Source organism: Manacus vitellinus, unplaced genomic scaffold (assembly GCF_001715985.3).
Source record: "Manacus vitellinus isolate BGI_N305 unplaced genomic scaffold, ASM171598v3 scaffold_13_pilon, whole genome shotgun sequence".
NCBI classification, from domain to species: Eukaryota; Metazoa; Chordata; class Aves; order Passeriformes; family Pipridae; genus Manacus; species Manacus vitellinus.
In genome coordinates, this window is record NW_021938999.1 from 17,360,035 (window position 1) to 17,374,822 (window position 14,788).

The 14,788-nt window shown below is 42.6% G+C and overlaps 1 protein-coding gene across 2 annotated transcripts in view; it reads left to right on the top strand.

Moving 5' to 3' along the window:
• The window catches only part of FRMD4A (FERM domain containing 4A), a 368,735-nt gene that overhangs the window by 295,892 nt on the left and 58,055 nt on the right, over positions 1–14,788 (top strand). For both annotated transcript variants that reach the window (XM_018068125.2, XM_018068124.2), the window contains exons 7-9: positions 903–959; positions 3,434–3,456; positions 10,949–11,032. In XM_018068125.2, the coding sequence (XP_017923614.1) occupies positions 903–959; positions 3,434–3,456; positions 10,949–11,032 (164 nt within the window). The remainder of the gene's footprint in view (positions 1–902; positions 960–3,433; positions 3,457–10,948; positions 11,033–14,788) is intronic.

The window sequence follows — 14,788 nt, forward strand, 5'->3', positions numbered from 1 at the left end:
TCCCAGGAGCAGGGACCGAAGACTCAGGAAGAGCACACTTGGCCACAAGACTAGTGCTCATACCCTCCATCCCAAGCATCCTTGATACCGGGTCTGCATCCCAAGCATTCAGACAAAGCAGTGCCTGGACCCCTTGGTTCTGTGACTGCCATCTCAGGCACAACAGAAGCATCCTGAGAGGACCTAATGGGACCATCAGTGTCCTTCATGTGACCAGGGTGTCCAAGCAAACCCTTCAGGATTGCTTTCATCACAGGTTGGATCCTATAGAATGGAGCAGAGAAGATCTACCAAAAGATTTGCTGTCACAGCTCATTCTCAAACCACCCCCAGACCCAGTGCTTGTGGGGATGAAAGGGCCAAAACCAGAGTTCCCATCCTGCACGTGGGAATATGGCTCTTCTTGCTTTGAGTTTACCCTGGGCAAGGATCAGAGTTCGGGGGGGACTTTGACACAACTTCAATGAAGACAAATTCTAATTTTCTTGCTTTTGTGAGCCAAGGGTAAAGCTGTGTTCCCTTTGCATGGGTGCATGGGTGACAGTTGGGGGCAAAAAAATGTATTTTCTAGGCTACTTGTCACTGAATCACACAAGAAAATAAAATTTACCCTGATCCTCAGCCTTCCACCTGCTTTCTCCTTGCTCTTCCTTCATGCCACATTCAGTTATGCTTCATTTACCAAGCCATTACACCAAATATTTGGCTTTCTCCACATCTGAGTGGAGTGGGCAGGTTCTCCCTCCCTTTAGTTTCCAGGAGCACAGAGAATGCTTTGAAGCCAGGGGAGAAGACTGGCACCACATGCTTTGCTGTGCAGTAGGCAGGAGGAGATGTATGTCCTTCTTACAGCAGCTCAAACTCAACTCTCTTTTTCTTTCTTGTTTTCTTCACCTTTCAAGGAACTCATTGAGGTTGACAGCGAGGTGGTGTTTGAACTGGCTGCGTACATCTTGCAGGTAAGGACCCACCTTCTCTCACTTCGTGCTTTGTTATGTTGCATTAAATCTTTTGATTTGCCAGATCCACAACAGCTGTATGGCAGTGTAGGGGTTCCCTCAATTGCAGGAGAAAGATGTCTTTACACAGTTTTCATGGTTTCTACCAAAATGAGTACAGAAGGCTCTCAAACCAGACCTCTCCATGCAGGGAGCTGATACTACTGCTCAGCATTTTGCATACAGAAATGTGTATTATATTTGCACCAACACAGATATCCAAGACCCTGGAGTATAATGTACAGCCAGAGAAAATCTAAATGCAAATTCCTAGGTGAAATCCATATGCAATGAGTTCTTCTCCAGTGACCCTCCTTGCATTTGTTTTCCCAATGGGGTTTGGTCGTCTGATGAGCTCCATAAGTTTCTACATATGCAACTGTATTCTTCAACATGGGCAGAATAGCTTAAAGGCTTTCCAAAATATTGTCTTTTGAAGTTCTGCTCTTCAAGAAGAGGGAAAAGGGTCAGAGGGCAAATGACCAGCAGTGTTTGGTAAATATCTAATTCCCAGAAAAGAATCTTCTCAGGGTAACGAAGGTGGGTTATGTGAAAGTTCTCTTTTTAGGAACTTGACTGTGGGAGCAGATCAGACATAATTGTCAGATGATCCTTGTTCCCCTCTCTTACGGTCTGATTTTTTCCCATGAGTCATGAAGCTGTGAGGAGCCATGTGAGCAGAAAAGCCAGCTCATCAGAGTGCACTAATAAATAACAATGCACTGCACTTCTAGAGCACTTGCCATGTTAAAGAAGCAATTAATGCGTAGGGATTTGAACCTTCATTAAAATCATTTTATGTAACAAAAATGGAGTGAGAGAGTCAGGATGGGGGACTCAATTAACAGCACATTATAGAAACTGCATATTGGCTGTTGGGGGAATACACATCAAACAACGGGCCCATTGTGAGGAGCAGCAATGGGGTTATGAATCTATTGTCTGCTCATCCTAATGAATAACTTACGTGCTTAGTAATTGTACAGCCAGATCCAGAGCTCCTGCCATAACCCTTGTTGCTGGGATTGTTTCTTGCCACAAACACAGGATGTTACGTGTGTTCCTGTAGTAGTTTGATGTGTAACTTAATGAAAACACTCAAAACAAGCCACACCTCTACTCTCTGTAACCAGAAATTACTACAGCCCGTGTTTGTGACAGGATCCAAGTAAAACAAATGGGATCATACTGCATTTTGTTCTACTTCTCGCTGCAGCATTTAGGTCAAAGCACTGAAGTATGAAGAATATACCCTACAAAATTGTTTTTTGAATTTAGTATGCTCATCCCTGTGCAGGCCAGGGCATATCCTATGGGCCTTTCTGTGTGTTGAACTATCATCATGGTATGCTTGAGGAGTCCTTCCTATGAACCAGAGAAGTGCTTGTCTGTCCTTCGGTTCACTCAAAGGGAAATGGGAAGATAGTAAAGGTCTGTCAGAACTCAAATGATTTAGTCTGCAGCCTTATTCCAAATTGTTTTATTACCAGAACAAATTGAAGTACCACCAAAGCTCTGAACTTTACCCCAGCCTCAGGACTGAAACACCACTGGACGTGGGCTGACATGTTTTGTGGGTAGATGGATGGATGTAAAGACAAAAGACCTGAATGCAAAACCCAGTCCTCTTGGCAGTGGAAATTCCCTCATTTTCCAAATTACCTTCTTGCACTGTGCTTTCTGTGTAGCTAATGGCAAATGAGGTGCTTTAGCATGAATCATGTGAAAGGCATATTGTCTATGGAAAATACAAAATGCATGTTAAATCTATTGAGGAGGGCACTCACCAGATTCTGAGGGTTTGCCAGGTATGCAGTAAGACTCAGGTACTAATATAACTGCTGGAGTGGAACATTATCCAGCCCTTTAACATCAGGCTGTGATGGTAATAAACAGAAATATCTAGATATACAAGCAAGGGAGCTAAATACTCCTCCAAACAGCCAGCAAGGAGTTAGAGAAACTTGTGGCTTGCATCCCCTTGAAAGCTGACAGTCAGCAAGTTTTTTGAAAGTCTAGGTACTAAAAAATGGCCAGAATACTTGTAAAAAAAGTCAGAGGAGTTGCAGTCTCAGAGGCTGCAAGGCCACTGCGACTTCAGAGATCTCCTAGTAATGTAGCATCCGCATCAGCCCAAAAAAATTTAATTACTAGCATTACTTCCTGCAACTTCTTGGGTATCCACTAGCAGAATGGGGAATCATCTGGCCCTGTATTAGGCAAACCTTTTGTTTGTTAATCTGCCCAGCTCACTGCATGTATCATGGCACTTGACATTAGATACTGATTCCAAAAAATACATGAGGAATCAATTACAACAGGAAATTGCTGCTAAATGAATTTTGCAAATGGAAAATCTTGAACAGCCGTTTTCTTCTCTTTTTTTTTTTCCATTTTTAATTATAGATTTTTTATTTTTCTTCCTTGTTTTACAGGAGGCAAAGGGAGATTTTTCAAGGTAGGTGAACTTAAAAGTTTTTACCACTGTGTGCTTTGAGAATGAATCTGGTAAAATCACTGTGTGAGCCATGAGACTCAACTGTTGCTGTGTAGTGATCGCCTGTGTGAGCAATGCAGCTCTGTGTGTATGGCTAACATAGACAGCAGGTTTCCTGATATAATTTCTCCACCAAACACAGCCTTGGACCAGAGCATGCCTTGCAAACAGCATTGTTTGTGATTTCGTTGTTGACAAATCTCATTATGTGCTCATGAAGTGCAGGAAACAGACTAGTCTTCAAAAGGAAATTGCTAAGGAAATGACTCTACAATCACTGTTATATCACAGATCCAGCCAGAAGCAACATTAAAATTCCATGACTAATTGATATTTCAGCTCAAATTTGGACAGAGTTCTCAAAATCACAATTTAGATAATTGGGTTTGTTGAACTTCTGCTGTCCCTTGAGCCAAATCTTCAGACTTACAGTAAGAAATTCGAAGAGGTGACTGTACTTGGTGTTTTAGAAGACTGTTAATGAAATGCTCATGAATTATCATTTAAGTTGACAGTATCTGTCATTTACACATAAGTAGCAACCAAAGGTCAGGTAGTTGTTTGATGTCTCATGTAAGAAACATGAAAGTTCTTTGTGTGAAGCTCAGGAGAACTGACTATGCTAAGTATTTCACATACTCCATATATTATTTTTGCTGACCTGGACATGAGTTCAGCTGGAGGACCACAATATCCTCAAAAGTTAGTTTCAGAATGGGCAGTGGGTTGAATTGCCAGATGAGCCCAAAGAGATGTCTTAATTTTGCCAGCATTGAGCTACACTGAGAGAAGACTGTAATGATAAGAGGCTGTGAATAACAGGCAGGATCCACCATCTGGTGGTCTGGGACTTCTAGCCAGCTAAAATTGAGTCAAATCAGTGAAAAGGAACAATGCGTTGCAGATATCACCTGTCTGTTGTGGAATCTGAGCTGACAGAAGGTAACCCTTGCTAAAAGGAAGTTTAAGTTCTGCCACAATATTTCTCAAAACCTTAACATGCAAAATCCTGACATTCATCTGACCACAGAACACACAAGGCCAGTCTCGCTTTGTTTTTCGGTTCTGCTGAATAACTCAGCTATCAGAAGTGTTTATTTAGAGGGTACTGGAGTGCATGTGGCTCTTTGACTTTTCAATCTGGTTTTCAATGCACTGCCAAGTGCTCAGTCCAGAAGAGTTGGGCCAAGAAGAGTTTTGCCATCCAGACCTGTGATGAACCACATCTTCCACTGGTTTTGCTATGAAGAACAATATTTAATGTTTCTCAGAATACCTTGGACGTGATAAAAACACACTCAGGAAGTGTACATTCAGTCTATGAGACACAGAATAGAGAGTAATAGGACTGAAAGTATTTTTGTCTTTGAGTATCCATTTCCAGACCAGAAGTGGAAACAGCCAGTGGAAAGCACCCATCTGCTAAAAGTTGTATGTTGTCCCTCGTAATAAAAGGAACGGTTGAGTTTATCATAGGCACAGAAGATTCCTGAACCCATGGTGTTAAGTCCTGCCTCCACATCAGCCATCACCATCACCAGCCCTATTAAAACCGCTCTGAATTCCTTCCACCTGTGGATCACAGTGGTTTGAAGTGTAAGGGGAAATCCTTACGTCCAAGTCAGGTAGAGAAGGGATGTCATAACAACTTGTTGATACTGCCAGGGATCTGAATTTCAAAATGGGCTTTGATGACAAAGAAATCTGCCATACTAGTGGAGTTTAAAGCCTATTCTTGGATGAAGCTAGAAGAATGCTGCTCTGACCCTCAATGGTGTGGAAGATTTGGCATCTCCAGTGATGTCTGTCCAGCAGCTCCTCTCTAATGTGCGCTGACATGGGTTTATGCGCTGGGTGAGATCCCAGTGCTACTGAAGTCAGCATGAGGTCATGGTGGTCAAGATTTTGCCTGCTGAGATTTGTGGTTATCATATCAGCAGTGTAAAATCTGGGAAATCAAGCCTGGGGTCAGCCAGAGGAACTGCAGTTGAAGGCAAATGTTCTGACTTCTCTTAGGGATGAAGTTAGCTTCAGTGTTTGCAGTTAGTTGATGTTGAAATACTGTTTAAAGCAGAAGTGGCTACTCTTGGAAACAGAGAAGCTTTGCAGTTTTGAATGTCTTGCTGCTGAGATTTAAGTGTTGTGCATGGCAGCATATGTTGTGTGAAGGTTGAACTCTTGAACTCCTGCTTTGTTTTTTAAGAAACAATTTAATTCTAAAGGGTTGCATGCTTGGAACACAGACTGCAGCATTCCCACACCTGTCCTGTCTACTGCCACTGTCAGATTTATAGCCTGTGATCTGGCCCTGATCCAGAAAAGTACATAAACACTGGCTCATTTGTAGTGATGGGAGAATTGCTGTTCCCCATGGGAGCCTTCCTGTCACTCACTGAGGATCACCTCAGATGCTGGGACAGTCAAAGCCAAATTGTCACAATTTCAGCTGCAGGTTGGCACCTGCCTGTGGTGGCCAGTGTGATTACCTCCAAATCCCACTGCAGCCAATTTGGAGGATCTGGAGCTGGTTCAGGACTCCTGAATGCAGTTACAGGTCTGCTATTTGGGCCTCTTAACAGTCAACTTTCTATCTGTGAACTGATACGACACCAACTCCACTGCTGTTTTTGAGGAAATCATCCCATACCTCAGAATAATCACTGTGCCCATAGTGCTCCTCTTTACTTTCCTGAAAAGGGGCTCTTGTGCCATATCAAACACATTCTACATCCGTTGGTAGGGCATCATCATGCATGAGACTGTTATCACTGATTCTTACCACCTTGGGCATCACAACGACTCCCATTGTTCAGTAAGCCTGGAGAACACACAGTCCAAGTCACCCTCATCTGTTTTGAGCTAAGATGCCACAGTAGCCCTGACAGATCAGTTTAGCATCTGTAGTGGGCAATTCTTTTAAGCCCTTTTCCATTTCTAATGTGTGTTTCATTTCAAAAACAAGTTCATCAGAAATGCTTGAGCTCCTGAACCTGTTTAGATCAACTAAGACAATTATTTCTGAGAGTTTGCTCGGAGTGGCCTCATCCATCTCTTAGTTGATAAAGTTTTAGGCAGAGCGAGGTTTAAAATAAAAAGCTATTCTCCTTAAGAAGTTCCTAGTCCTCCACACTGAAGGAGAGTGGTTTTCACATTATTTAAGAGAATCCCCAAATGCTTCAGCCGAAAAGACTTAAGCAGGCTTACATTCAGGTTGAGAGTTTAAGACAGTCAGGTATCCCTATTCAGCTGATTCTCGGGTTGAACAAGACACTTAAGATTGGATCTGTGCTTTTCAATATTAGCTGAAGTCAATATTTTGACTTCAAAGGCAAAGAATCACTTGTATGAAGCTCCTAAACAAGCACCCTGCAGACTGACCTAAAGGTTATTAGCTCAAGCTAATCTTGTTTCTAGCTGGAAGCTGAGTCACGCTTGGTTGGCAGAGCATGGGCAGGACAAATTTCAGTTCCTTAGATGAACAGAAATCCTACAGATATGTAGGCCTCTAGGCCTACACAGAGGAATGAACCAGAGTGCCCTGGCTAATTTGGGGAGGTATATACCATATTGTTAAAATAACTGAGATTTTTTTTCCCCCTAACTTAATCCTACCAGATTTAGAGTCCAGTCCTAAAATATTTGGGAAACTCACACCAACTTTGGTTGTAAATGTTTGTAATCGAGTTCTTCAGCCTTAAACAGCACGTATGTCAAAGCAGCTGCAAATAACATATCCTGTTCATTTGTCCCTCAGTTTGGGGTGGGGAAAGGAAAACCCCTGAGTGAAACAAAATCCGTAACTGTTGGAGCCAGCTCCTCAGATAGATTTCTTCCAGTTAAGCAGGATGAGACATTTCGAGTAAAGTCCAAGTATCTCCCAGCAACATAAGAAAGAATAACAAGGGAGAAAAGCTAACAGCCAGTTTCCTGTTAAGCAGAATTTCACAACAATTTCAACGTTTGGGCAGATGGTAATCTAACATAGTTTCAGGCTTACTTTTCTTTCTGTGTAACCAAGTGACATTTAACCAATTAAAATGTATTAAAGGGTTACAAAACCCAGGCTGCATTCTTGCAGCGTAATGGAGAAGATCCTAAGCACTGTACTTCAAACAGTGCCATCTAATCTGAGAATCTCAGACTCTGCATTTCCTCTTGCATTCTACAGAACGAAGTACCGTGCTGAGAAGAGATGACAACTTGAACCTGTAGCTTTGTTTTGTTACTGATCATTGTTATTACACATGCTGGAAAATGTATGGATTTCCTGAGACAACTGCATGTGTAATCTTGCTCAAAATTATTGCAGCCAGTTTGCAAAAACTTGTTTTTCACAAAATGTTTATGAAATGGCTGGGCAGGACTTTTGCCCCCGTGTGTAGATAAAAATACTGAGAGATGGTGACTAGTTCATTTGGAAAAGACTTATTAAACAGGCAATATCAGAACCAAAACCAGAACCAGGAGTTCTGATTTCTAGGTCCATTTTTCAGTCAGTCAACCTTACTTCTGGCTATCCAACCAGCCTTCAGGAACCCATGCAAATGGCTTTTCCAGTTCAGTTTTCATACTGTTATTCAGTCTTTTAAATATTATAATTTCCGCCATAGTGCAGGAATAAAGTGGTCCAGGGGACACAGAGAAAGTGTGTTTGGAGCCTTTCCCCTGCATATTAACAAATCTGTGTCAAAAGCACTCTTCTGTATATATCAACCCTGGAGGCTGGACACTTCCGAATGTAAAATAAATGCAGCACAAGTGACCGGATTAAACAAACACTTTCTAAATACAGTAATAAAATAAACACAATGAGATATTTCACTAGAAAGAGCGTGAAATGCAATAAGTACAAAACCACTAGTGATGCTGCTGGAAACATTTTAAAAATTGAGGATTTTGGTATTTTAAAAGAAGCCAAAAGGAAAGTGACCTAGTGGTCAGTAGGTCAAATGCAACCTGAGTCGTTATTTTTTTCCTTTTTCTTGATTTGGCATCCTTTTGGGAGTCTAAATAATTCGTCTTGAGATGAGTCTAGCCAGAAGACTTAGTGAATACATGGACCAGGGAATGAAATGCACTTTTGATCCTGGAAGTGATTACCTGAAATACATTTGGCACTTTGAGGCTGTGAGGCGCTATCTTTATGATATTTTCTGGGTACTGAGCAGAAATGGTAATCCCACCCAATAACATCACTAAGAATGTCTTTTTCTCTGATTCTTAAAAGACTTTATCACAGTGAAAGCAAGCTTTGCACCTTACCAACAGAAAAGACAGAGCTGACTGGTGTTAGCCCTTTCTTTTATGGGAGCCATTAATGACTCAGGCTTCTTTTCCCAGACCCTCCAAGACCGTTAGTCACCTATGCTTGCCCTATTTGATAGTTTTCTGGGCTCAGAAAGTCCCTGTTTGGAAATTACTCCGTGCTTTCCCAGAAAAGTGTTGGCGATTTCTCAACTTCCTTCTGTGAGCAGCCAGCCTCAAAAAATCACCACTTGAGGGGCAGTTTCTGCCACTTGTGCTTCGATTTTCCCGCGCTCTATTCTTTTTTCCCAGTTTCTTTGAAAATGTCAGAAACCTCAGTAAGAGCTGAGTATGCACATGCTGTGGAGGAGACAGCCCTGGGCAGACCCAGAAAACTCTAAACAGCAACAGCTTGTTTTCTGGGCTGTCAGTCACAGAACAGAGCAGCCAGATCAACAGATAACACAGAGTGGAGCAGCTTCTTGTTCAGGCTTGTGCAGATATTTACCCGCCGTGGAAGAATAAATCTGAATAGTTGTTGAGCATTTGCACTTAGTCGGGAAGAGCTCTCTGATGGTTAAATGACCATGGGATTTGGGCAGGAGTGGGTGTTCAAATATTGTTTGTTGAGAGCCTTTTGGCTTGGCATACGAGGTGCTGCTGAGTGGTTTTCTATGTGCGTAGCACTGCAGTGGTTGCCTTAGTCATTTGTTCTAACTGTTGTTCTACACATCTTCACTCTGCAAAATTTGAACCTAATTGAGACTTGCACATCTCTCATAGATTTGTCTTGACTAGAAGTTGCGGTCCTGTTTTAAAACTACTTAATTGATTGTCAGGGAACTACCGTAATAATAAATGTCTGTAGACATGCCCAAAATGCCTGCTATGGGATTTATGTCAGTGGTTTACCCTATGGCCCAACCTAGCAATTAACCTACAGACTCCAATTAAGACAAACCCACCAAGGTCTCAGGCAGAGCCTGCTGCTGGGATGTGCAAAAGGAGAAATGCTGTGGGAAGATTTTTACAACTGAAACAGGATCACCTCTCTACAAGCCACCATACAGACTGTCACAGAGAGAAGAACAAAACCCAGGGTGTCCTGGAATGTCCAAGGGCTCCTTGAGTCTTTACAGATGTTAGGATGTCTGGTCTACAGCTGTAGAAGCCAAGACTACCTGTCTGCCTGGCTACCAGCCCCATGGGGGAAGCCAGTGGGCTGGGAAATCTGGAGGTCTGGAAGAGGTGTCTCTCTCTGCAGCTCCAGGACAGCCACAGTTTTGGGGAGGATAAAGGAAAGGGTACAAGAAGGCAGAAAAAACTTCTACTGAAAAGTAAGCCAATAAACATGAATTCTTTGGCACTCCTCGGTGTCCTGTCTGGCCTTCTTGGCTGTGTATTTCTACAATTTTAAAAGTTAATAGCAGCAGTGCCTTCCTTCCCAAGCCTTTGAGGGTTTTTTTTCTCATGTGCACGCAATTCCTTGTGTGTGTTTAAAAGTGGGAAGGGAGGCATTTGGGGTTTGTAGGAGAAAATCCCACGGTTTCATTTCATCTGTGAGAATCTGCTTCCCATTTCATGAGCCTTCCCTGCTCTCTGCTGTGCAGTGATGCTGCTCCGGCTGGCCAGTGTGGCTACTGGAGGTTGCAGGGAGAAGAATGAGCAAGATGATTGTGCCTGGTCCCGTGGAGGGTTTTGTGCAGCAGGACAAATCCAAATTGGAGTCTTATCAGTGAAGATGTTGTTCAAAGACCAGGTCATTGGATAAGAGGCTAAGAACAACCTGTGATGCTAAGAAAGCAAATCATTATTTCTTGCAGCAGTTCCTAAGGTACTAAATAAAGAAGTTTTATTACAGCCGAAAAATCACTTTCTCTTCTCTTCCCCTTGGTTTTTTTCTGTATATGAACATGTCCATGGGACTGTGCTCAATGACATATGACATTGTGGCTTTTGTGTCCAGTCATTGGTAGGAAGTTCTTCAGCATAACCATCTGGGAGAGTTTCTCTCCAATTTTGATAATAGAGGGAAAAGTTAACTGGGCTGCCATAAAACAAATAAAGAGAGGAGAAAAAGGAAACCCCAGTGCCTTTTGTTAAGGAGGAACAGATGTACAGCCATAGCAGCCTGCCAGCTAGGTCAGGTCATATCAAATATTGTGGTTGTTTTCTTGTAGCCTGATCCTCCTTTTGAACTCTCTTTCAGCAATGAAGTTGTAAGGAATGAATTAAAGAAGCTGCCAGCCCTTCCGACGCCGGCGCTGAAGGAGCATCCTTCCCTCGCTTACTGGTAACGTATCTCTCTGCTCAGCAGCTTTGCAGTGTCTTGTGAAGGACCTGGCTCTGGCAGTAAGTGCTCCAAGAGTGGAAGTGGGATGCAGGGATTCCTGCCTTCTAGCTCTGGGTTTGCCACCGACTCACTGCATGAGTTAACACAAGTGGAACTGCCCTGCTGGGCCTCAGTTTCCCTGTCTGCCCCATGTCTGGGTCAGAAAATTCGCTGTAAACATGCAAGTGTCCTGATGAAATCAAGAGGCCTAATGTGCCATTTACTTCCTAGCACTTTGTATCTGTGAAAGAGTTTTCCTGGCTGGAAATGTCATGTTTTGCACTGCTCTGTGTTGTTTTGAGTGATTCAGTTTCATCTTGCAAATCTTCTCTGTGTGGCATAGATGAACTATAAGGGATATATTTTCTCCTTTTATATGAACTAGGTGAAGTTTGGAGGTGGATGCTTGTTTGCTCTGTCTTTATTGCACTAAAAATTAAATCCAGGGCAGGAGCAGGGTCACAATTAAATTTTATATGCCCCACACATAGATTCTTTGTGCCACCCTGCATATTTGTTTTATCTGTGCAAATAGGAAAGTATTTGGGGAAAGACTGTTCATTAAAAGGGAGATGCTTTCACTTGATTTTCTGCTTGGTGCTCTTTCATGTTTGCCTTTAAAGCATTGGGCTGCAAGCCTGGGGATTAGAGAGAACTCCTTTATCTGCTACTCTCTTAATTTCTCCATTTTAGTAAATCTGAGGATGGCAGGGAGGAAACAAATCAGTTTGTAGGATATGATCTCAGTTCTTGCCTTTGCCAAGAAGGTCATCCACTTCTCCTTGCATGGCTACAATACTGGAATTAGCTATAGCTCATGCCAAGCCATAGGCCAGCTGGTCTGTGAGGTCTCATTTTCTGAGAACATCAGAGCATCAGAAGAGATTTGGAGTCCCCAGTTGAAATCAGGATCACTAACACAAAAGCTGAGGATCATCACAGTGTCCTGGTGTTTCTCTCTAAGAACCAAATCAGTCTTTGTGAAAAATTATAAGTGTAAGCTGCAGTTTCATTGAAGAAGAATGGTCTTCCTCTTTGGAGCATCTCTTTTCTTTTTCCAGAAACTAATCCACACACTCAAAGCAGTACATTTCCAGCCAGTTGGTGGCCTGGTTGACTGACAGATTGAGAGCTCAAGCTAAAAGGCATCATGAGAGGAGTGGTGGGAACAAGTAGGCAGTGACAGGGAAGGCAAATCTGACTCTTCATCAGCAACATGGCCTGAGCTCTTATTAAAGTGCCCACATAGCAAAAAGGGCTGTGTAAAATCTTCATGCTCAGAATGTATTTGCAGTTATACACAGGATACAACACTTCTTACAGCTGTACTTAATTTGGGGGGGCCTCTTGTGACTGAGAATAAGTCACAGGTTGGGAAGACGGTGTTGCCAATGGGGCAATAAAATCAGAGGCTACAGTCCTGTGACTCCCTTGTGATTTCATGCCAGTAGCCAGGTCTCAGAGAGCTCTTGTACATTAGTAGTTCATTATTTTTTAATGGTGGCTTTTTCCTAAACACCCTCTGAAACACTGAATGCTCTCAAGAAGAGTCTGTTGGCGAATCAGACAAAAAACCTCTAAAATACAGATCAAACTTCAGTGATCTAAGGGAGCAGATTTTTAAAACTGTGTTCTCTGACATTTCTGCATCTCATGCAGGTTATCATAATGGATACATATTTCATCCTGTCCTTTTCTGTGTGCAGTCAGTTTTATGCTGCAGTACTTCAGCATTAGCACAAACAGTAACAAGTGAATCTCCCAACTCTGGAAAGAAACTTCTAAAACATTAGAGGTGAGATGGGTAAAGGCTCTAGTTAGTTTAAAACAAACAAACAAAAGAACTTTGTACTATATTTTTATCAGTTGAAATGGATTAAGAGATAATAAAATGGATAATCAAACAAATACTATGATATCTTTGAAAAGATGCTATAATAGGTCTGCATGAAATGATATAACATTTCCATCACCGACCACAAAAAAGCCTCACCATTGCTCCTACCAAATGTATTAAGATCTGTGGGATGAGTTCTGGCTTCTTAGATCAGCACAGTTTGTGCCTCTGACTCCACCTTCATGGAGTCTCCTGGTTCCATACCCTTGCTTCAGGTCTTTCTCTTCACTGTATTGTCTTCCTGTTTATGGACTTCACAACAAAGTTGAAGGTTTTAATTTTTATATCATCAAGTTGCTGTTTCCAGTTTTCTGCAGGTTCAGAATAATCAGTTCCACATCTTGTTCTCAAGCATCTATTGGCATCACTGATTACTGGTGAAATAAAAAAGGGGCTTCTTGGTGGGTTTGTTTGTGTTTCGTTTTCTTCTAAATGAAAGCTGAACTTCTGGCCTTCCCACACAATCCAGGAGTGGGGCCCCTGAATTTTGATTTCTCTTGCCCATTCACGGAAACAACAGACAGTATTTATTATTTTAGACACAAAACTAGTCACAGAGACTGGAGATAACCTTTAGAAAATGTGTTAACTCACACTGTTCCTTTCCAGCCACTGTTGTTGAATTTTATCTCAGTTCAGATACTCCCCAGCAAACCATCCCAGTACTGGGTTGTCAGTAAGAAAGCCAGGAGGAGATGCAACTGCACAAAAATGGTTGCTAAAATGGGATTTTCAACAGATAGACTTCTCCCAGGTTCACAGAGATTTCAAATGTGAACTTGTTTTTAGCAACCTAAAGCACCAGTGTTGCCAGAAAACCCACCTCTGAAAATATCAGCTGAAAATCACTATTTAGTGATTTTCTGTAGTTCAACACAGACCTGAGGTTCTGGTCCTGTTCCTGGTCCCTTGGCCAAAGAGATGCTGGTTGCTTCAGTGGGACAGTGTATGACTGCAAATAAATACATTAGTAAATTCAGGAATATAATCAAAATGGACAAATCAGGTTAGAAACAGAATAACACTAAGGAACAGCAATGAGTGGACAGCTATTTAAAATAGTTCAGTGTGCTGGGAAGAGAGGGAGGGAACAATTACCTTTTAAAATCTGGATTTGATGATGAGAAACTCAGAGCCTGCATCTGCATGCAAGTTGTCTGCTGTCCAGTTCTGTGAGCTGCTGGGGCAGGAGGGATTTCTTGGCAGTTCTAAAGATCTTTATCAGAGTTGTCTGCTGTGGGATATCATCCACATTTCTGCAGCTTTGGGGGGAAAGTTTTATGAGCTGGCAAACAGACGATAGTGCTCCAGCAGACCCCTGTCTCCACATTAAACATCCTCTGCCAGCCCTCCACTGTGAATGAGTTTCTGTGTCACCAACACAGCAACAAGGCAGAGCAGGGGGAGAGGAGACGTCAGCTGGTGGTCCCAGCAGTGTCCCAGCACTCTCCCAGCTGTCAGTAGCAGCATGGCAGCTGCCTTGAATGAACAGCTGAAATGTCAGGGGAGCATATTTGTAGGCCCTGCTAATGCTCCTTTTGACCCCTGAATGATGTTGCTTGTTTTCCCTGGCACATGCTGGGCTTAGCCCTCTGTCCCAGAGCAGGAGGCAGAGAGTGACTTCTGTGCTGGACGACCTTCTGTCACACAGCCGAGGTGGGATTGACCTGACTGTGAACGTTTTTCGATGTGGATCTCACTGTCCGAGCTGGGTGCCCTCAGCTCCCTTTGCTGCCAGTGGAGAGAAGCAACAGTAACATCCTCCCAAGGAAGCCATCCCAAATAAATTGGATGAATCGTGCTCTGGAGTACCTGTTTCT